This window comes from Branchiostoma belcheri, unplaced genomic scaffold (genome assembly GCF_001625305.1).
Source record: "Branchiostoma belcheri isolate BF01 breed outbred unplaced genomic scaffold, Haploidv18h27 scaffold97, whole genome shotgun sequence".
In the NCBI taxonomy this organism is placed as follows: domain Eukaryota; kingdom Metazoa; phylum Chordata; class Leptocardii; order Amphioxiformes; family Branchiostomatidae; genus Branchiostoma; species Branchiostoma belcheri.
This window is the reverse complement of record NW_017804653.1, coordinates 154884-178368: the sequence shown is the minus strand read 5'-3', so window position 1 is coordinate 178368 and position 23485 is coordinate 154884. Positions and strand designations below refer to the sequence as shown.

Here is a 23485-nt window from a genome sequence, read left to right as displayed (position 1 = left end):
GGTATTTCATTCAAGTAAGCTGGGGTACAATATACCCCGGTTCAGGACCGTCCAAATTCGCTAGAGTACCCATAACTGACCTTGACCTTGTCCTAACCCCTTCTGTGAATTACAGAGGTTTGACGTTTACCGACACTTTAGATAATAACGCTGGAATTCAACATGATAATTTAGAGAAAGCAATGCTTGATAGCTATGACGTGGAGTGAAATAACTACTAGGTTGGTCCAGGCTTGAAAACAGGCCGATGATGATGAAAATGTAGTTTAGCTGGGGTGTCTTGCCCTCACCTTTTTGGTAGGTGTAATATTTATAGTGTAAGGTACATTGGACAAACGTCTTTTATCGAAGTACTGTAATCTTTATGTTTGTATTGCTGGGGACAATAGATTGGATGTCTAACGCACCGCTCAAAGCACTTGTCCTTCGTCTAAGCACCCTGCCCTGTCAGATGCTGATATGGTAAATGTGTTTTTCTGTCTGGGGGAAATGGCTTCAAACTTTCATATTTCCATATACATCTTCTAGATTGTCACATTTGTCGATAAAATTTTGTATTTAAATAGTAAAGGCACAGCAGATATAGGTGGCTTTGTGTACGTCGATATCATCTTTATATAATCTTGTAAAGTGTATCTATTTCATAATTCTGGTGTTTATGGATACATAGAATCTTATGTACATTGTATCTATTATAATTGTCCTAATGCAGAGCCATGTCCATATTTTAGCAAGAAAAATATCAGGAAAAAATATTCCTGTGTATACACAAGTCTTTTAGTAATACGTACAACTTATGGTTTCAGTGATACACTCGCCAATAAGAATGGTAAATGGTATCGTTGTGACTAAGATTAACCAGCAACTTAATCTACAATGAATTTGACCCAATGAAAGAGACAATACGTCCGTCTTCTCGCTTACGCCGCCGATTTCTGGTCTCCACTTCACCTTCAGACATAATACGGCTCGGACTGTCATTTTTGAGCTCCAACATCCCAGTCTCGGGAATTCTCGCGAGACGAAGGTTCTCCCTCCCAGCAGCCTTTGTGTTGAACGTGATCTTGACCCCCTGTTGTCCATCTTGGGCAACCCCAAAGGTGACCTTTACTCTTTCAAAAGCCGGTAGTGACTTTTCGATTTTGTTCATCTCCAACTCAGTTGTTCTAAGGTGAAGAGAAAATAAAGAAAAACCTCTTTATGATCTACTGTGTCCGTATCTTAACAAACCAAATAAAAATTGGACTCTTAACTTTAACAACAAGAAATTGGTATTAAAATTTCGAACGTTGGAAAAGCCTTGTCTGCTTATTGCTTGTAAAAAATAAGGACTAAACTTTGTTTGAACTTTGAAATTACCTTGGGGTCTGTATTGCTCGTCTGTTGATGCTGCTTCTTGGCGTTTTCTTCCGGTCACATCTTGTCTTGAAGGCGAAGTAGATCCAGGGGTTAACACAACTGTTCAGGCTGGCCAGCAGCATAATAATAACGAACGCCGGACCTGGAATGTTAGAGATAGAGTTAACATTAACGTCCTTTTCATATCATTTCCACAAGGCGCCACCAGTCTGTTCACTTTAGCTTTGGGCCACACAACTGTGCTGTGTCAAGCACAGATAATACTATAGCAGGGGGCTAGTCTGTGTCTTCAACTCCCAACTCTTTTTTCCCATAGGTACTGAGTGCACATACTAAGCAGGAGAGCAGTACATGTATGTACCATATTTAAAGTCTTTGGTTGCAAGCTGATAGGAATATTTCAATATGTCATGCCTCACATTTTGCCCTGTATTTTATTAAGAATTCACGATGAACCATTTTGATTATAGAGAATGCATCAGTACTCTCAATACTCCGAGCACGGATACCCTTGAATGTGAAGGATTTTTGAACTAGGGTTTCCATAAAGCACAAGCAAATTGCGACCCAAATCAATTTAAAATAAAGCATATCTACGGTCTCTATGCAATTTCATATCTTAATAATGTCATTGTCATGTTAGATTAGATATACACTTACTTACAATGGAGGATGCTACATAGTCATTTTGTTCCACTCAATTTACGGTTGCTTTGATGTTTCCAAAATTACTTCTATCAGTTTTTCGGCTCTCGAGTTGCTTTGAAGATAGCAGCTGTAAATTGGCACTAGGTTTGCGACTGCTGACTTCTCTATACGGTAGCCATTATAAAATGACATTGGGGTTGGATGCACGTGAATTATGTATGTGTTCGTCAGAAGGAAAAACCTTGAGAGAAACATATGTGAGAAAACAACTTTGAAAAAAAGATTAAAAAATTACAGCAGCCAAGTGAATCAAGTAGTGGTAAACGTGTACTCATAGTAGCCTTTTTGCATAAATAAAATGCAAATTATATAGAATAAAACATGCAGTTTCACTTCCATACATTTATCTGCCGGTATGAGACAACTCCTTGTATTGGGAGATTCTGCAAATGTACTAGCGATTCAATGTTGAATGATCGATTACTTAAATTATTTGCAACAACATCCCTACAGATCAGAAAAATAATGATTGCTCATCAGACCACTAAGTCAGTCATTAACATTCACTGGAGCAATGGTAACTCATGTCAATATTCTACCATACGAAAGTAAATTGCAAGTACCGTATGAATAGCTGCAGTTCTATCGTGTAATTTACCTGTAAATGACAAAGGTCCATGGTCTATTCAAGAGGGGCAATATAAGCTTGCTTTCATGTAAAAGTTCATTTGTTAAAGTTCTTTACTTTAACCATCTTTGGGTCCAAGCCAATTGAATTGAATTATATATTCCTGAATACTTTATCTAACTATGTCACATACGACATTGTGATATTATCAGTGCAATCTGTGCAATAATCATAGTACTTGACATTTACTCCAACACAAAGTGTACTCAAGAATCAAATTTTCAAGAATCAAATTATCAAACGGCCACTGTCGCCTTCAAACGTATCAGGTAGTTTATATCAACCCCCGTCTCTGTTAGTAGGTGCACACTCCCTGGCGCGTTTGACCGACTACTGACGTCACGTATCCGTAAAGTCTCGCGTGAATAAGGTCACGTGTCTGTAACTCTCGTGGGTTTACGTTGGGAACTGATTGGTCATTATTTATCCTGATGAAGGCGGCAGAAAACATAACCATTTGCGATGGATTAAAGTTTATCACTTTACTAAAACATTGTGCTTTTTCGAATAACTCCCAGCAACAATGCCATGTATTGGAATACGAAGTACTGTCCCTTTACCAAACACGTTGTCAGTCGCACTCCTAAATCAAGCACGCCCTTTTGACCTGGAGTCTAGATGCTTTCCTATAATTGCAAGGGACACTATTCAGGATCTAGCGATGTAATGTAATATGGCAATATTTCGCGTGAAAACACCGTTCAGGGGTATCAGTCGACCTCTTAATGTTCTCCCCGAGCTTTCCAACGCAGATAAATCTATAATTTGATTACTGACCTGGTAAGGTCTGTAATGTATACGTCAGACAAAATGACCGCCCATCAGAATGATGTTGTCTATGACAATACCCTGGATAAAAGTTCTATATTAAATGTTTCCAATGTGATTTTCTTTGAAATGTTGATATTCTGAATACTGTAAACCTGATATATTTTTGAATACTGTAAAATCATCGATGAGTTATCTTAAAATCAAAACTAGTCAGCCAACAAGAGACAAGTACTTTTTGCATTGCACTAGATTCCTATACACGCATACTTATACTTTTGCATGGCACTGGATTTCTGTACATACATACTTTTTGCATTGTACTAGATTTCTTTGCATACATACTTTTTGCCTTGCACTAGATTCATATACACACATACTTTTTGCCTTGCACTAGATTTCTGTACATGCATACTTTTATATGCATTGCACTAGATTTCTATACATAGATACTTTTTGCATTGCACTAGATGCAAATAGTGCTTGTAAATATATGTTTAAGTTCACACTAATACGTCACAGAAACGAAACATGTCATAAGGGTATAAGACCCACGGCGGCAGACGCTTTCTTAAATCCTTCTTAATGAAACTTCTCCACGCCTTGACCCTTAAGCTCAAGGAACTCGATGAAATACAACCTTTCCTTAGTTCCTTCACACCCAGTATGGAGCAATCTTCTGGGGATAAACCATTGGCTTTGCTCCATTTGCCGGTGTGCAATTTGTCTGATACCACAGTACATGAATACTGCGTCACAGAGACTCAAGTGCTATGAAATGCACTAAATATAATGTTTTACGTAATTAGCTGTTTACGTTTCTCGAACCAACAACTTTCAAGTCTTTATACTAGAGACAGATTTGAATATATCTTTACATGCAATGATTCCTACCATGCAAAAATAGGTAGATATATAAAAGACTGTTTAAATATGACCCTGTGTAAAAATGAAATAAAAATAAATATTGCAAAACCAAAATGCTAATTGCAAACAAAACAAAGCAAAACACCGGTATACATTGTCTGTATACTTGACACAGAAGAGAAATTAATCATATAACTGAATTCATAATGAAGTGATAACTATCAATATGATCCTAAATGTATTTCTACTTATTGAGGGGATTGACGTCTTTTCTAGTTAATTCTACATGCAGTGGAAGATGAATTGCCCAACGCTTTGGTAGATAAAGGACTTGGACGGTTTAAGCAACAAGATAGTTCTCTAGACATTTCTTCTCATATCGTTTATTAATCATGATTACCAAAGGTACTAATAACTGCACTGTGATTTAATTATCGTGTTTTGATTCTTCTCAAGTTGAAAATAAAATCTAGACAAGTAAAGTTGAGTTTCATGTCAGTGTTAAGGCACCGTTACTTATGAATCAATAATGTTTGGTCTTAGTTATAACTTATCCCATAGAGTAGGAGTGCTTGAGTGTAGCAGTATAGAGATCTAGACTATTAAGGAAAAGTGAAAGATGAATAGCATGAAACAATGTAGACAATTAGGATGAGTTTCATACCGGTGTCAAAGCACCATTACTATTAAGCTCCCGTAAATCAATGATGTTTGGTCTTAGTTATAACTTATCCCATATATTAGAAATGATTGAACGTAGCACTATATAGACCTTTAGTATTAAAGAGAAAGTGAACGATGAATAGCATGAAAAATGTAGACAATTAGGTAGATTTCGTGTCTAGACAGAACTTAAAAAATGACAGCAGTATTTAATAGCTAGCAAAGTCCTAAAAAATTAATGATGTTTTTTTCATGACAAATTTCCCACGGCACTAAATAGAATTAAATGTACCGCCAAAGGGACGTAACGAATTAAGAAATAATGGAGGCAAATTGCTCTGATATAATTCTAACACTAGCAGAGGGGGTGTTGAAATCCTCTGAGCTCGACCACACGTTCAAGTGCATTCTGAATCGATTAACATGTCTCTAATGATTGATTACGTGTACTCTTTGTTCATATTATTTGATTGTCTATGTCCTTTGTAACTTATTTTCTTGGGCTACCTTGGAAATCAGTTGTCCTAGGCTGACTACCACCCAACTGTTTTTAAGATCAATAGATAAATAAATTAAACTAAAATTTAGTAGGGCCCAAATTTGCTGCTGAACAGCACCAGTGTTTTGTCAAAGATTGAGCAGGACATGATGACGTCACGTTATGCAAATAGGGCACGTGACTAGGATGCATTGGATTATAAGTTTCAGCAAGTTTGTGACGCCCCCCGTCTATATTAAGGGATGATTGGGTATACGTCCCAGTTTTATCTTAATTCAGAATAAAGTCCACCGATAAAGATAAAGTTTCAAGTTACATTCTCTTGCTTTTATATTCATGCTAATTTATATGTTTTAAAAAATTACCTTTCTTGAATTTTCGGCACACTTTGGATCAATATGATTCTTCAAAGTACATCTCATAGACATGTTCTCAACACATTTAATTGAATTGTGAAATTAAATGTCAGGTCAATCAGGTCAAGGTACGTTATGTGTAATTGACCATTACTAGTGAAGCTTTTGAAAACGCGTCAGACAATGAATATGATAGTGTTCTGCCACTGATCATTTCACACTTCAGTTGTGCCCAAGGCACTAGGCAACGTACTAAGCGTTTTTGGCTCGGAGCCATCTTGTCAATGGAAGACGAATACGCCAATCGAACATCCCCGCTTTCGTGTGGAAGAGACCGGTCCCTATTGACGTTCAGACGACATCGGTAGTCTTTGAACTTAACGTTGATAGATGAAGTAACTGAACACAAGATAGCTCGAGCTATGTCCCTTGTGTACGCATCATATCTTCCCGCACGAAATGGCAGCGACTTCTGAAGGAAATAAATGCTTGCGGTGTCCATTCACCGTTCGTGGTCAATAAAGATGTTGCTAAGGTTTCAGAGTGCTTTTAATCTTTGGCAATGCTCCATTTCTTAGGCAACTTTTGATGCTATAGCCACTGACCTTCTAATAGCCACGCTTGGTAAAGGACACTGATACCGGAAAAGTACTTTTTTTTTCAAAAGATCACTAAACAACGTCGCCAACTACAGAACTCCGACGTTTTAAATGCTCTTGCAGTTAAAAAAAAGATCAGAAAATGTACAGCATATATTGTACATTGATTGTGTCTGTCAACGATAGTTATTCTGTATCATGATTTGATTTTGTGTTAATGTAATTACTATTATTGACTATTTCGCTGAGGGAGGCCCGTGAAAAGCTAGTAAGGTTTCAGGCCTCCCCGGCATATTTGTCAATTTTTTTAGTATTTGATTATGTATTTCGTTGTACAATGTACATGTGCAAATAAACAAAATAAAAAAAATCAAACGATCCAAAGCATTTAAGGCATAGTTATCCAATTGTACTCAAAACCACAAGATATGCGTTATTTTTGCGTTATTCACGCGTCAGAATAGGACACAAGTGTACCTTATGCTACGTGTTAATTACTGAAACATGTCGCGTCCATTCGCCATAAATACGAAACGTAATTACGCCTAACAGATGCGGGCTTGTCTGCCGTGACATGAACTTCATTAAGTGTAAAATTGAAAGAGCATGAAGCACATCACAGCGAGATGACGGTCATGCCTACCGGTCCTAAATATTTTCACTTCGAATTAAGGATTCAGTAAAGTCTTTGACTGTCATTGAGCCTTATCATAACATAGTTATGTCTTATCATAACTTAGTTTTGAATCTAAATTCCATTTTCTGTGAATCTGTAACATATTTTTAATCCAATGGAAAAATACAAAAAGTAATCTAGGATAGAAGAAAATTACAACTTTTAATGATGATTCCTGTTTGTATTTTTTAAATTATATTAAAAATGCTAAATTAGAATATTTGTACTCCATTACAAATGCTAAATTATAATTTTTGATAATGATTTCTTTTTGTATTCTTTAAGTTTGTGTTTTTCGCCTGCAACAATTGTAAAGGGACACTATAGCAGAGTTTCCTAACTAAAAACCTTGTTTCGGCCTTCCCCAAATCGTACAGCTTATTGCACATTAATCTAAATCTTACTACAAACTTTGACATTCTCATCAACCACTTTGCATGGTATTGATGTAGCGCTTGGCTTGTGGACTAATACATATTTCAGATTGGCCTGTGCCCATTTGTGCCGACGCAATCTTAGCAAGAGCCATTGGAGCTATTGGAATCATTTATTCATGCGTTTCAAATTGCCGAAAGGTTTATGACAATATCGACTGGTATACGTTAGAAGTTATTCTCAGATAGATTTCAGACAGACGAAATGGCCGTAAGTTCGAACATTTTGCCAGAAGAGTTTGCTGAGGGGAAAAGGTAGACTCATCTTATCAACGCTTTCGTCAGTTTTGACAAATGTTATGAAATAAAAATCCCAGTACGGAAGTACATTATGCCCACACATGGGACATATGGGATACACAGTGGAGAGAAACCCCTACGGTAGTCACTTTACGACAAGCCTTTCCAGTATTGAATGCGCCATACGGATCCTATCACCGTCCTTCATGGGACACTTTTACTGACATTTCTACCAGATTCCTTAGAAATCCTCCTCTGGCCAATCCTTCCCCACCTCTACTAGAGGTCCTCATTGGTCTAGACTCCAATATTAAAGCTTGTAACTCCACATCGAAAGTAAGCCAGTAAGGTTTTGATACTCTGGAGCCTTTTTTTGCAGAAGGTCTAGTCGTGAAAGGTTGATTACTGTGTCAGGCTGCATTTTTATCAATGTCAAGTTAGCGGCAAATATAAAAGCTTTGGGATGAAAGGGCCGGTGTGGCAAGGACGCAAATCGTTTGGGTCTGCACCACGGAGTAAGTCTGAAGCTCTGGCAGCATTTTATTCAATGGAACCGGGTACGACATAGACGGCCTGGCGCTGAGAACACTACGACGCTATCTATCGTCTGCAATTCTGAGTCAACGGCCGCCCTCCTCAAAGTAAATTGGCGACGCCATCGTATTAGAATACCCATAGACTTAACCTTTACGGAACGCCAGACACTGATATACGCGTCCCATGCGTTGTTTAATGCAGTACTTAGCAGCTTTATTCTTGCTTTATCGTTTATTTCCCCAGACAGAATTTATTAGTGCCATGCATGAATATCACGAGTTTCCTACACTGCCTTTAAATCACATTTAATAAATATTGCACGTAGCCAGGAAGGAAAGAAGGATGCGCAACGCTGAATTAAGTATTCGTGCCAAAAGGTTCTTTAGATTTGCCTTAAGCTTCTGTGACCAAATCTAGCTGACATTTAGTGTAAGTCCTTTTCAAAGCATTATTTTATACAGGAGTCCTGCTGCAAGTTTTTCCAATAACTGGTGCAGCTTTCCAAATAATTGCTTCTACGTTGAAGAAGTGTTCATTGTCTAAGCTTAAGTAGAGAACAAGGTCACCAAAGAAATTTGCTAATGCTATGATGTTAATATATAGAACGATGAAGTCACATCACCAGATGTCATTAATATTTAAAAAAGCATAAACCTTTTATTCGAACGTTCTACACGACCTTTGATATAATTCATCGACCGTCAAATATGCATCAAGTACATAACTCTAAAAGATGGTTTTAACGATATATGGAGGCCATCAACGCGTTTGTTGGAATTGCTTTCTCCAATGTGAATTCATCAAGTACTATGGTAAAACCATATATGTCAAACTGCCAACCATCAAGGTACATGGTAATCATCGTAGATAACATGAAATTCTCCATCTCAGATGCAATGAATATTTAGAGCCTTCAAAAAGGAACCTAAGGGGACAAGTAGATTTAGCTTGAATAAGCGTATCTGCCGCGGGGACAATGCGGGAAATCCGCAAGGATTTACTGGAATTACTGAAACGTCATCTGGAACGAGAAGCGTACCTAGTCAGTTTCAGGGTTTTCGCTTTTTTGAACTGCATTACAGTATTTGTTAAGTACATTTTCATGATTATAAAGTCTTTACTCTGCGTATTGGGTAAAAGGTGTAAAATATTGGCTTATATCAATTAGCAGACTAAACACTTTTTATTGGTTGTCATTTATGTTTTACAATTAAGAATGTTAAAACATGATTGATATGACATTATCGCTCAACCGGGACGGGGGGCGATATCGACTTCAGACAACGATATGACATTATAAAATCTTTGCATGTAAGATTTTCTTTAGACTAAATCTATACACATACAGGAATGCAACGCATTGTGAGCTCCCGTTTGATTTAAAGGTGTTTTCTATTACGTAACTTTAATTATTACGTAACTTAGTTTTATTGGCCTAGACCTTCAGGTTGTCGGTGATAAAATGAATCAACGCAAAGTGGTTCCAATTAAAGTTAGGCCTTACTCTAGTATCAAGTACTGTAACTTTTGCCAATAAACAGAAATACACCGATAAATAACCTCAATGTGCTTGGTCCATAAATATTGCTTTGTGCTGAGTGAAATGCTTCCAATCATACTTTACTGGCAAAGTGATACACATTAGTACGTATACCGTTTATGAAACCTAAATACATACACAGCCCGTGATATATTTGCTACTTAGCTTTGTGTAAAGCACGTAATGGCAAAAATCACACTGAGACCTCCAGAAGATATAAAATATAGCAACATTAAGTTCTAGAGCCAATATGTAATCACACGTAAAAGGACAAGCATACGGTCATTTATTCATGTACATTGCAGAACCTATGAAAAATACATACACGCCACAACGATGTAGAATGTGAAAGAAAGCTGTATCCATCTCCCACCTTCTAATATACAGCTTCGGGGCATATTGACACGCTGTGGTGTTATGATAAATATCTCACATATACGAAGATTATTGTGGCCATACCTCATTTTTCGTAATGTCCGAATTCCGAATACACATACAGGCCCATGAAAGTCATGTATGATGCGGCTCGGCTTCAATTTTTATTTATTTATTTTATTTTATTTATTTTCCTTCATATTTAAACATGGTTTCCCATGGCACTGATTTTCAGTGGGGCCCTGTGTTACACAAATAAACAAAATACATAAAGTCACGTACAAACAATAAAATTAAGATACAATAATTAATGATACTGACAATAATGATAAAGAAAAAACCGTAACTAACAATGTTAGATAATAATGATATAACAAAAAATGTACAAATTCACAGTCCAGTCCGTTGCAATTTGTTGTTTTGGGGGGTCAGAGGTCAGATCAAGTTTTTCATTTGATTTTCAAGATGGCCTTCGTTCAATATGATATTTGTAAAAGGTAATTTTACAAATAACTTATTCTGATAATGGTCCACAAAAGTCACTGAGCTTACATGATTTCTTCAATATATTTAGTTACACATTCGCCAAACCATATAGCTGGAAGTATGCATTACATACTATGCAAGGTGCTTTAGTCTATTTGTTATGGAACCTGCTTTATCAAACATTTTAGCTGATTCATGATAAGTAGAATGCACACTGGAATGCCCTCATAATAGTCTATACAATATCTTATTATTGGTTAATATATGGGAACTATCGCAATGAAGCGCCCATGATATCTTATTAGTAGTAAATTTAGACTGGGAATACCACCTATGCAATTGCTTTTTCACCTGTGCAAGCATTTTTATCGTATTAGCAGACCCTTATGCCAAAACCATGTCTATGAGAATTATAACGTATGTACAAACCAAAGCACGCTCTGAGATGATCATGTAGAGACTAAAGCAATCTAGGAGAGTGTTCACCCCTAAAGCAAATAATTCGAAAGGAAAAACACAGTAAGATTCAGTGGCATTAGGTTAATAGACAAGTATGTTTTGCTCATGAGGTAGTTAGAAACTGGCTCCTGTGACTAATGGATTTATGTATTTATAGACAGAAGGTGGACATGGTGTCTCACTTTGTCTTTTGCCATCGGGAAAACCCTTTATTCATCATCATCTTCGCCGAATTTCGGTGGTTGGCACCTATCAGGCTGTGAATGTCTTCCACATTCTCTCATCTGTTGTTATCTGTTTTGCCCCTTCCATCCAGAACCTAACGCTGTTCTAAGTTAGTTATTAAACAATAGCTAAGTGTGTAGTTAGTTATTATACTAGTCATAGGTAGTTATCAAACAGTATTGGATATGCATCAAAAGGCCTTATTTGCTTACATTCTACAATTGTTTTCTTGGTGCCGTGTTGGAAACACCATCGCAGCATTCGAATTTGGGCGGGGGTAGCTTTTAACTTTCTGCATTTTTGTTTCATAGCTCAAATGATGTCACAGAAGCAGTGGGTTGAAAAGTAGTTAAAAATACGTTGTACGTTGTTTACATTCACTTTATTTCTACCATCCGTCTGTGATTGTAGATGTTGATTCATACAAATTGCTGTTGTAAGTAAGATAAACTATGGGTAGTACGTTAAGTATCATATTTAGACAAAATAAACATCAAGAATTTCGTAGGGCCAAGACACTTTTAAGCATCTCTTCAATATATCTTCATGGTCAGTTAAAGAACATGGTCTCTAAGTAAGAGACTTTTTTCACAATCAAGTGTTTTATTCACAGCCGACGTTTCGGTTACCGTCTGTCACCTTACTCAGGGCAATTCTGACTGGTTCACATTGCACTACAGGTTGTGTAAAAAGAGTCTGTTTGCCCAGTAACTTACCAACCTGATGAAACTATTCACGAAACATGGTCCCTACTCTTTAAAAGAGAGTGAAACATGGCCCAAGGGATTGTATTCTTTTACCATATCTGACCCGGGCTAATGCAGTTACTTAAGAGCTACCACGGTTGGGTAAGTCCCATCCACTTCAGTGAAGGCCGTCCGCTCGATACTTCGATAGAATCACAATGACTCATACATTATAGAGACCGAAAGATCAAGGTTTCTAGCAACACAATCACCCTAGCTCAACCGCCTTTGAAGTGTCCCAACACATACATACAGAATCTGCTGGGTGCCCTAGGACATACATACAGAATCTGCTGGACATTCCATATCAAAGGGCATAGTTGAACTTGGACAGAGAACCTAAAACAGGTCATATACATAATTGTAGCCTTTGGTAGCTAATGGACACTGCTTGGCCGATCGCATATACTGCCTTGCCACCTTAGAATCTGCTTGGAACTTACATATACAAACACCCCTGAGCAGAGACGGGGGGCGCTACAAACTTTCTGCAACTTTGGGTCCACTCTTCATGTGTTCTCTCTGCGAGTCCTATTTCCCATCATGTTGGAAACTTTAATTAAATCCCGCTTTGGGCAACTACAGCATTCAAACACATTTCCAATCAAGCCGGCTGGTAGAGTCCCAGAGACGGGGGACGCTACAAACTTTATGAGTCTGGGGATCCACTCTTCGTGTGTTCTCTCTGCGAGTCCCATTACCCATTATGTTGGAAGCTTTAGTTTAATCCTGCTTCCAACAACTACAGCATTCAAACACGTTTCCAATCAAACCGACTGGTAGATTCCCAGAGACGGGGGACGCTACAAACTTTGTGAGTCTGGGGATCCACTCTTCGTGTGTTCTCTCTGCGAGTCCCATTTCCCATTATGTTGGAAGCTTTCGTTTAATCCTGATTCCAACAACTACAGTATTCAAACACGGTTCCAATCAAACTGGCTGGGAATCCAGAGACGGGGGACGCTACAAACTTTGTGAGTCTGGGGATCCACTCTTCGTGTGTTCTCTCTGCGAGTCCCATTCCCCATTATGTTGGAAGCTTTAGTTTAATCCTGCTTCCAACAACTGCAGTATTCAAACACGTTTCCAATGAAACCGGCTGGTAGATTCCCAGAGCCGGGGGACGCTACAGACTTTATGAGTCTGGGGATCTACTCTTCGTGTGTTCTCTCTGCGAGTCCCATTTCCCATTATGTTAGAAGCTTTAGTTTAATCCTGCTTCCAACAACTACAGTATTCAAACACGTTTCCAATCAAACCGGCTGGTAGATTCCCAGAGACGGGGGACGCTACAGACTTTATGAGTCTGGCGATCCACTCTTCGTGAGTTCTCTTTGAGAGTCCCATTTCCCATTATGTTGGAAGCTTTAGTTTAATCCTGCTTCCAACAACTACAGCATTCAAACACGTTTCCAATCAAACCGACTGGTAGATTCCCACGTTGATAACCCCCAGCCATCGATGATGGATTCACACTGTCTTTTTGTACGTTTTACGTGCTGCTCCTCTTCCCAATGACCTGACTGATTGCACGTGAGAGGTCATTTACTGCTGGTCTTCTGATGATGAATGGGTGAAGAGATGAGGCACCGTGGAGACGGTCTCAGATGGGTTGCCTCTGGTAGGTGATATCGACTTCTTCGACCTTGTCTCTCCCAATGGTATGGCGATGATCCATGGTCCAGGCTTCGGGGAGCTACGCCAATTTTGCAAGTAATCGTGCGAGTAGAAAGGCTTGAGATTCATCATTTCCCGACAGTGTCTTTAATCACACGCTGCATTATCGGACCAGACTTTATGGTTGATGAAGCTGTAAAACTCGATTGTTGATATTAACTTTGTGGTCGTGTGGCGTAACGGTAGAGTGTTCGGCTCAGACCCATAGGTCCCGGGTTCGAATCCTACCCGATGGGACGTTAAATGCGGGTCCGAACTCACCACACTTATCGAAAAGAGTAGGGGACCTTCCTGGTGTGGGTGGTTCAAACCTTACAGTCTGGTCTCAGGGTTGACATCTTGAAGAGAATCACCCGTTCTGTCTATCCTTCCACAAATACGGTACATCTTCATGAATGAATAAATAAAACTTTATTCTATGAGTTTGAAACCGTGAAATTCTCACGAACAGATGATGATAAAGACTTTTGCTAGTGCCTGGTCAAGTGAAGTCGACGCTCTTCAATTGTATAAATATATATTGTTTTGTTGGTCTTGCGTTTCTATTGAGTACAATAACTGACAACATTTTTTGTCTCGGGAGTAGCGATATTATTTTGTACGGGGAGTACAAAATAATGTATCTACATAATAAGGACCATCAGCCTTATTGAGTCGGGACGGGGGGCGCTACAAACTACAAGACACCTTCGACCCGTAGCTTTCATCACACGTCCAAGCAGTCACTTGTTTTAAGAAATTGGGTCCTCAGCTATCCAGGAGAAGTCAAAAGGCACATAGTTCTATCCTTGTGTTGGTAAATAATTCCCATAATAACAGACGATAACAGAATTTCAATTGTTTCCTGGAGATATGCCGTCAATGATCAGTTTTGAATCCATCCACTTAGTACCTGTATACATGAGTGAACCTCTCTTTGTAGGAGTGTTACTGTTACAACTTCATTCCATTCATCTTTGTTCAATATGTGGAACAACACCCCATGTATCATATTGCGTTCAATGGCCGTAAGGTGCACACGCTTACTCCTTCCAGGGGAGTTGGCCTAAGTCGACGCACTGACCCCTTCCACATCAATTGTCAAAGATGATGGAGCATTAAGGGTAAAAGCCTCGGGTCATCACTGCAGCCTTGCCAGTCATGCCTGGAGCCTTAATGAAGACCTTGACATAAGTTACAAGGTTAGCGTGGGATGATAACCTTGTTAGTTGGAATTTCTTCCAACTTGCCTGCAGACAATATCGATTCGTGACCAGTTTCCTCAGGTTGGTAAACCAGCGGGTATCAAAGGTCTTTGTACCCTACGAAAAACAATTACGTTCCGGTAACCCTTCTACATAGGTAACTTCCTTACGGCAATATTTGATGCCCAGATACAGTACTATACGTCAGACGGTCCTGATCTTGCTGTATGAACAGAGCACGAATCATCATAAGAGTTCATCTGTGTTGGTAGTAACCATAATAAAATGTTGAACTTTATTCCAACACTATAGTTACACAGAGATCAAATTTTCAACGACCACTGTCGCCTTCATCAGGATAATGAATGGCCAACCACTTCAAACACGTAATCTCGCGAGAGTTACGGTGACGGACACGTGACCTTATTCACACGAGACTTTATGGATACGTGACGTCAGCAATTGATCAGGGAGTTTATATCGTCCGCCGTCTCTGTTAAGTGATGGCTAGAGTGGCGAGATATATATGGCCTATATAGAGCATGAAGTTGCCCAGAACTCATCATTACCATTCGTGCTAATAAAAATCGTTAATAAGGCCACACCAATTTAATTAGTCGTTTCTCGGATTTTTTCAGAAAAAATATGAAGCGACCGGGTAAAATAAAAAAAAACAAGCCAAGGCCGGAAATGTTACGATATGAGCCATGAAGTCAACATACCAGGCTGGTTTATAATTAAAACAATAGATTTTGAACTTTCAATGAAACAAAGTTGCATTGTTACATTGAAAAACTTTAACAGCTAGGAAGAAAAGGACCTTCTTAAACCGTTGGGGACAAAATATGTCTTTCATTGAGCATTTTGCAGTTGATTCAGAACCTAAAATCTTTGTATTAAAGTGAGAACTTGGTGACCTTGTGCCATTCAGCCTCTGTACACTTGTTGAAGAAGCCCACAGAGCGAAACCGGTCGTGACATGCTAAATAAAAATTCTTAATGGAAACTATGCAGCTCGGGATGTCTTACTGAGAGACGACTGCTGTGTGAGAAATGTCGGTTATCTTGAGGAATGAATCCAATCTACTATATAAAGAACTTTAATAACGTTTGATAAGACGCTCCAATGCATCTTAATCACGGCAATCATAACACATTGAACGTCATTCTGGTACTGGCTGTATGTGGTAGATATCGTAGAATGTTCATTGAGGGGTTTTTTCAAGACTCAAGAATTATTTATTGATCAATGGCAGTAGACTTAATACAAGTTACTGAATTGTGAATCAATGTACATTTCATTATTTCAAAATCCAAAAGTTTATAGTATTGCACATAATGAAGTTAAAATTCGGAGGTTAAAATAGGAGGTAAAAATACAGTCATTAGGAAGTTAAGATACAGAATCATTAAAAAGACTACATAGACCACATGCTACAACCACACCACAACAATTAAAAATTACGAGCAGAAGAACAATTAAAAGGTAGGCCCATGCGATACAAATGTTCCTGATAACTAGATTGTCTGCTGTACATAACCAAACTTCAACTGGTTCATCTCATAAGTAGGAAGTATTAATTCGCTTTGTTATCTTTTTCTTCGCCTAAGTCAGAGCCTTAGCAAGTTCATTCACCGTCATCACTATAATTATATTTAAAAAAAAAACATTTTCATAACTTTGTTGATGAAATCTCGTTAGCGTAGGAGGTGGGTACGTTTATCTGGGATTGCATCTCAGGCGCCATGCATACAGAATCTGGTTCCATCGCCGGGGGTGTTTTCAACACGCAAGGTTTCACTCCTGATCCGTATCATAAAGAACGTAATACCGGTAAGGTCACAGTTCGTAGTGCTTTGCCCCTATATCGTTACCGATGTCTGACACGCACAGACATTGAGGAACGCGCAAGACGCATACAAAAAAGTATTTCTGTTCCAACTAGTATCTACCAAAGACTCCCACACACCATCTGATGACCAAACTGATCTTCAGCAGATGTCCGTTACAAGATATGCATTCATTGACTTCACCAAGAGATCTTTAGATTAGATTAAATGTGTATAAAGTATTTCTGTTCCGACAAGCATCAAGCAAAGCCTCCCCCACACCATGTACCATTTGATGACCAAACTGATCTTCAGCTGATCTTCAGCAGATGTCCGTTACAAGATATGCATTCATTGACTTCACGAAGACATTGAGATCTTTAAATTAGATTAAATGTGTATAAAGTCTTTCTGTTCCGACAAGCATCAACCAAAGACTCCCACACACAATCTGATGCCCAAATGGATACTCGGATCTTCAGCAGATGTCCTTTACAAGATATGCATACGTAGACTTCATGAATACATTTGAGATCTTTAGATTAAGTATGCATAAATGCATACATTTGCATAAATTCACTTGGACTACCATAGAGGCTGCTCAAGGGTAACTGAATCATTCAAAACTATCACAAGTACTGGTTTATTGCTAAAGTCTTGCCTGTACAATGTACCATCGGCTACTAATGGCAACTGCGCCACCTGAACTTCACGGGTAATCAATTGTCATTCCCCAATAGACTGTCAGGTTTCAGTGAAGCGAGGAGAATCAATCCATATGGGTATTGTCTTGTCCCTGAGCGTGCAATTGATAATGGACCTTGGATTGTTGTTACATTGCTCAATTCATCAACCCTAACGAGATATATCCCTGGTAAAACGGTCCGGTTGAATCGGTACTTTAATAGATCCCAACGGGACAGCAGATAAATGCTTTACCTAGATCTATCTTAAATAAAATCTCAAATTCTGAGAAAAAATTGGTATGGCAGTGTCCTGAGCAGATGCTTACAGTACACTTTTATCATATGCCACTTTGAAATTAAGATATGGCGTTTTTTTTCTATTTTTGGACAAATAATGTACATTTGGTATGAAAGAAGCTTTGACACATGCCCATATAACATCATTCAAGCCTTTGGCATGTATCACTTTAAAAGATTATAAAATGGGACTTGTACTTTTGACCAAAAAGTCTTTCAAAATCAGCAGCTTGTCAAAGAATGAATTCTAGAGAACTGAAGTGTTTTGCTGTTGCCTAGGCCATGAAATCTTGCAAAATGGCTAGAGAAAATGTACCATACCTTATCGTTACGTAGTCCATAATGTATATTGTGATATGAATAGTTTGAGATTCTTCAGCATACTTGTCACGTACTTAAGCGTGTATCACAGGACGTTAAGCGTCTGACGACTTTGTCAACTCTTATAAGCCTATCATAGAAGCTGCAACAAACCGTGTCGGCCCACGTCGATATCAAAGCTATTTCAGACACGCACGTTGCGTCATTGTATCTCTCTACGGGCGTTTAGAGTAGATGGGATACACTTGGGTTGCCATGCTGGCGCAACTTACTTCTTTAAAATGTCCAGTTCTAAAAACAACTCTAAACTCTTTTACAAAATTGTCAGCTTGGCAGATACTCACGTTACGTCATTACATCTCTGTACTGGCGTTTAGAGTAGATGGGATACACTTGGGTTGCCATTCTGGCGCAACTTACTTCTTTAAAATGTCCAGTTCTAAAAACAACTCTAAACTCTTTTACAAAATTGTCAGCTTGGCAGATACTTACGTTACGTCATTACATCTCTCTACGGGCGTTTAGAGTAGATGGGATACAATTGGGTTGTTATACTGGCGTAACTTACTACATTAAAAAGTCCAATTCTAAGAAAAACTCTAAACTCTTCTAGAATCTTACAAAATTGGCAGCTTGGCAGACGCGCACATTGCGTCATTGTATCTCTCTATGAGCATTTAGAGTAGATGGGATACACTTGGGTTGCCATTCTGGCGCAACTTACGTCTTTAAAATGTCCAGTTCTAAGAAAAAATCTAAACTCTTGAAGTCTTACAACATTGGCAGCTTGTCAAAGAGTGAGTTCTACAGAACTGAAGAGTTTTGATAATGCATAGGCCATGAGATCTTGCAAATGGCAACCTTCTGAAATACTAAAGTATAAAGAACTATAGACTTATCTTATGATTTTAGGGATCTTGAAGTACTGCAAGATAGCAACAGCGTGACATACCTCTATAGCATAGCCTTATTCTAAAGAACTTGTAAGTTTTCCTATTGCTTAGACCTTGGCGACTTTGGAAATGGTCAGCTTGTCAAAGAGTAATTTGTAGTTGTTCTACATTTACTAGTAGGACAATCGCATAGTAGGGAATGGACTGTATTTACCTAAAGTAGGCCAATACTTAATTTTCCCTAAATATAGTAAAGCAAAGCAGTCATCCTCAATGGTAATGATGCTTTCTCGGGTAGTTGGTGGTAGTGTAAGTGCAACGACTCGCATGTTCAGCCAAGCAACTGGGTCAGCCATCTCAATAAGTATGTCAAGTATTTTTTTACGTGCCGAGGTTTGGCATATAAAACTTGCACACGAAGCTGCAGTTTTACGTGTACGTCCCTATCCGAAAGGTCAAGCCCAAGCGGGGTTTGAACCCTTCCAGGCCTACTTGTGTCAATGCACTTCGGTAACGTCCATTCACTATTTAAAGCCCGCATCACACAGGTTACACCCTAGCTAGTTCAGGAAACCATCCGTTGTAATTAAAGGTTAAGCCGACTTTGATTAGACCACCATGGGGATAGCCTGTACAAAACGTCTGTGTGATGTGACGTGTACAGTGGCCTTTTGGACTAGACTAATCCCCTACCCATTATTGGTGTTATATGCCGAAGAAACTGCTGAATTGCTGCTATTGTATTACCTACGTCAAACCGTAAAATGCACCATTTTCCCCCACAGAGACCACTAAGTCCCATGCTCAATACCACAGTACTTGGGTTAATGTGTATAGTAGATAGGTCGTTACTTGTGGTTTAGGTCAGTGTACTGATTCCTTTTACAACTATCTGTAAAGAGTGTTTTACTGGCTTGTGGATGCCCGCGTTTTATGTCTTCGTTACGTTTCATCCGGTGAATCCTACTTGCAGCTTACAGCTTAACCATGTCAATGTACATTAATGTTTATACCTTCATTCCTGGATGAAATATCAGACCTTTCTATGCTTAAGGCTATTTTATGGTCAATGTTGCTTCCTGTATCCTATTATAAGGATGATGTTTCAAGTTTCAGCAGCATACATACAGATTTTAGCTGTCTACTGTTTTGTTTTAGAACAAGCGTCCTAGTCACCGTTTCAAAAATGGGGATCCATTCTACCAATATGAATACAGATGTCCTTTGACGTTTCTTAGTGCGTAAATGCATGTATTTTTGTCACATCTGGTTCACTCTTGGCGTCACCATGCTTCCTGATTCCCGGAAATCAGTTGAACTTGATCAGTCAACTGACGAAGGTCGACGAGATCGACTGAAAATTCATGGTGACAATTTCTGTGTTGCGTAGGAACAAAGCTGAAAATTTTACCACTCTTAGTTCTACCAACACCGATGAGCTTTTATTCAAAATTGCATATATTATTTACATTTCTGCCACTACGTTCTGCACATAGCCTTTTATTATTCATTCATCAAAAACCTTTTAGACTGCCGTCTTGCATATCATACATAGTTTCCATTTGTCACTATTATTGCCAAATTGCACACAATAGCATGCAGAAACTTTTTTTTTTCATTTCAAATAGGCCAAGGCTTCAATGGGCTATTATGGTGACTCTAATAAGTGCCGGATATTGCAGTGCATGAAAGAGTTTTCTTGTCCTTCGCGTTGTTTTTCACATTTGGTATTATGCCAGATATTCATGAAAGATCACGTACAGTCACTGAGGGAGGTGGATGTCTCCATTACTGTCATTACAGCCCATCATCAGTAGTATTGACAAAACGTGCGACCTGAATATCAAATTCGACTCCGATGTCTACGAACGTTCAAGGACCTCCTTGGAACGTTTGAGGGTCATCAGAAGTTTCGTTTGTAGTTCCCAAAGGAAACTCCCAAAGTATAATGAAATTTTCTTTCCACGTATCACCATACATCAAATGATGAGGGCAATGCACTCTCTGGACCTCATTTTGCAAATGATTTTCCATTACCACCGTTGCTTCTATAGGTTTCGGATATGTAATTTGCTTCGCTCTCAGGACTTCATCAGCAGCTGTAATCTAAAAAGTTATTATCGGTTGATCTGTAAGGGATCGAAACGCTGCAGGTAGAATTTATCTTTTTATCTTTAATGAATATCTAAGTGATCTTGATGACCAAGTGTAATGCAGTCGTAAAGATGGAGGATCAGTTGCAGTATCTGATTAACTGTTTTTGAACCTTTATGTCTTTGCAAATATCTTTAAGCATACAGGTTGCATACCGTGCGTAACCCAATTACGATTATCATGGGAAGCATTTCTTTTATTAGCCATGTTGGTCCTTCTTACGGGTATTTTGCAAATATAGTCTCAGTTTGTATCTCACTGTATCCTTGAGTGGACAAAACTTTGATGAACACGGAAAAGAAACTAGAGAGGTATTATTTGCAAAGAAAATGCATACTGTAAATTTACCTTCGCATATGAACTGCTCTTTTAATTCTTACTCAAACACATTCATATATATATATATGGTCAGAGGGGAGTCTAAATCTACCCTGTTATAAAATTGTAACATGGTGTAACTCAACACTAGTTACCATGGTGACAGACGTCTGGTTTAGGTCATTGACCTTATTGGTTTGGAGAAGAAGAGGAAAAAGAGCAAACATAACAAACAAACCTTCGAATGGTGCGTTGAGATCGAAGACTGCCCACAGCTGCATGATGAAGAACGGCGACCAGCACAGGATGTACGCGATGACGATCACCAACGTCATCTGCACCGTCCGGATCTTCGTGGCCCGGAAATCTCCTCCCACGCGGTGCGTTCTCGGCCGGAATTTTCCGGATCGAATCGGGAGGTCGAAGCGGCTTGCCCGGCGGTACTGTAGCTGGCCCGGGGCGGATTTGTCCTCGCGGTACACTCTCCAGACTTCCAGGGAGATGTGGGTGTAAGCCGTGGCGATGATGAGGCAGGGGATGAAGAAGAGGGACAGGCTACACCAGATGACGTACGCTGTTGGACCCCAGGGCTGCAGGAACAGACCCCAACAGTCGAGGTACCCGTGAGGACCCTCGCGTAGGCCGAAGATTTGGATCTACATAAACAGAAATATACGCCATATGTTGGGATGTTTGCCATTATCCGTTCCTATCTATAACAAAGTAAAGCATATGCTTATGACCATTTTGACTTTTTCCCTGTCTTCAATATATTATAGCAGATGTTAAATTGCACTATGAGAAGTAGATGGCACTATGTAGCTTACGTATATCTGATTCAATTTTGGAATTCAAATCTGGAGAAACTGTCACTTTTTATCTATTAAGTTTATTTTCATTCTATCAAGCAAGTCCTTTCCTTTCAGTCATCTAGAAGACTTTTGAAGAGTATTTCACGTAACTCAAAATGTATGACATTCATACATTTGATACAATCATGAGAATGTCAATATTAGGTTATTCATATATCATTACTTCTTTCTATGATGATGACTTCTTTCTAACTCCATAGATCAGATAGTACATGTTGAAGAGTAAGTTATATATAGAGAGAGATATACATTCACGTCACACGTAACGTTATCATAGAACGCGTTGCCTTGTTCCCAAACTTATTTACGTTCACTGGTTCTAGGTTAGTTTGTCTCATTACCTCCCCGGGTGTTGGGAGTTTCTAGCGCCAACTGTGTGCCCAGACGATGAGGGTATCTATAAAGGAAGGCGACAAATTTGCTTCTAGCAACTGCCATGCTATTAGGAGCGCCTGGTGCCGAATCGATTTTTGTGTTCCCCAAGACTGGTATATAAATTACGCTCATCAATCCCCTGCAGCAGCGTTTGCATTAGTTCCGTGTTAAACTAAGAGCTATGTGATCTTCACCTGAGGCTGCGAGTTTTGATAAACTGATCCTGAAGATTATAAACACTCCCTATTGCGAGCTTTTTGGCACCCTGGCGGCGATATACATTTTTTTTGTGTGTGTAGTTTGTACTTTGCCACTGCGACACTGTATCCTCGGGTGTATCAGCACAATTCTATGACAGAAAAGGGAATTAAACGATCGTTCGGTGTCCAACAGCTCCAAGGTGCGTCACAGCTATACACCGGTTGAGATCATTGAACCTTGTTTGCGTAAGAAGTTTCTTGTCTTTTTGGTAGCTTGGTGGTGAGTGGTGAGTGGTGACATACATTTTGTGTGTGTAGTTTGTACTTGTCGTCACAGTATCCTCGGGTGTGCCATTACAATCCTATTACAGAAAAGGAAATTAAACGACCGTTCGGTGTCCAACAGTTCCAAGATGCATCACAACCCTACATGGGGTTGATATCATTATGAACCTTGTTTGCGTAAGAAGTTTCTTGTCTTTTTGGTAGCTTGGTGGTGAGTGGTGACATACA

General features: G+C 39.0%; 1 protein-coding gene across 1 annotated transcript in view; it reads right to left on the bottom strand.

Annotated features, from left to right (window-relative positions):
- Positions 1-871: 871 nt before the first annotated feature.
- The window catches only part of LOC109461834 (oxytocin receptor-like), a 31659-nt gene continuing 9045 nt past the window's right edge, over positions 872-23485 (bottom strand). The window contains exons 4-6 of the mRNA XM_019758302.1: positions 21764-22181; positions 1360-1501; positions 872-1166 (exon numbers count right to left, since the gene is read on the bottom strand). Coding sequence (XP_019613861.1) covers positions 872-1166; positions 1360-1501; positions 21764-22181 — 855 coding nt within the window. The remainder of the gene's footprint in view (positions 1167-1359; positions 1502-21763; positions 22182-23485) is intronic.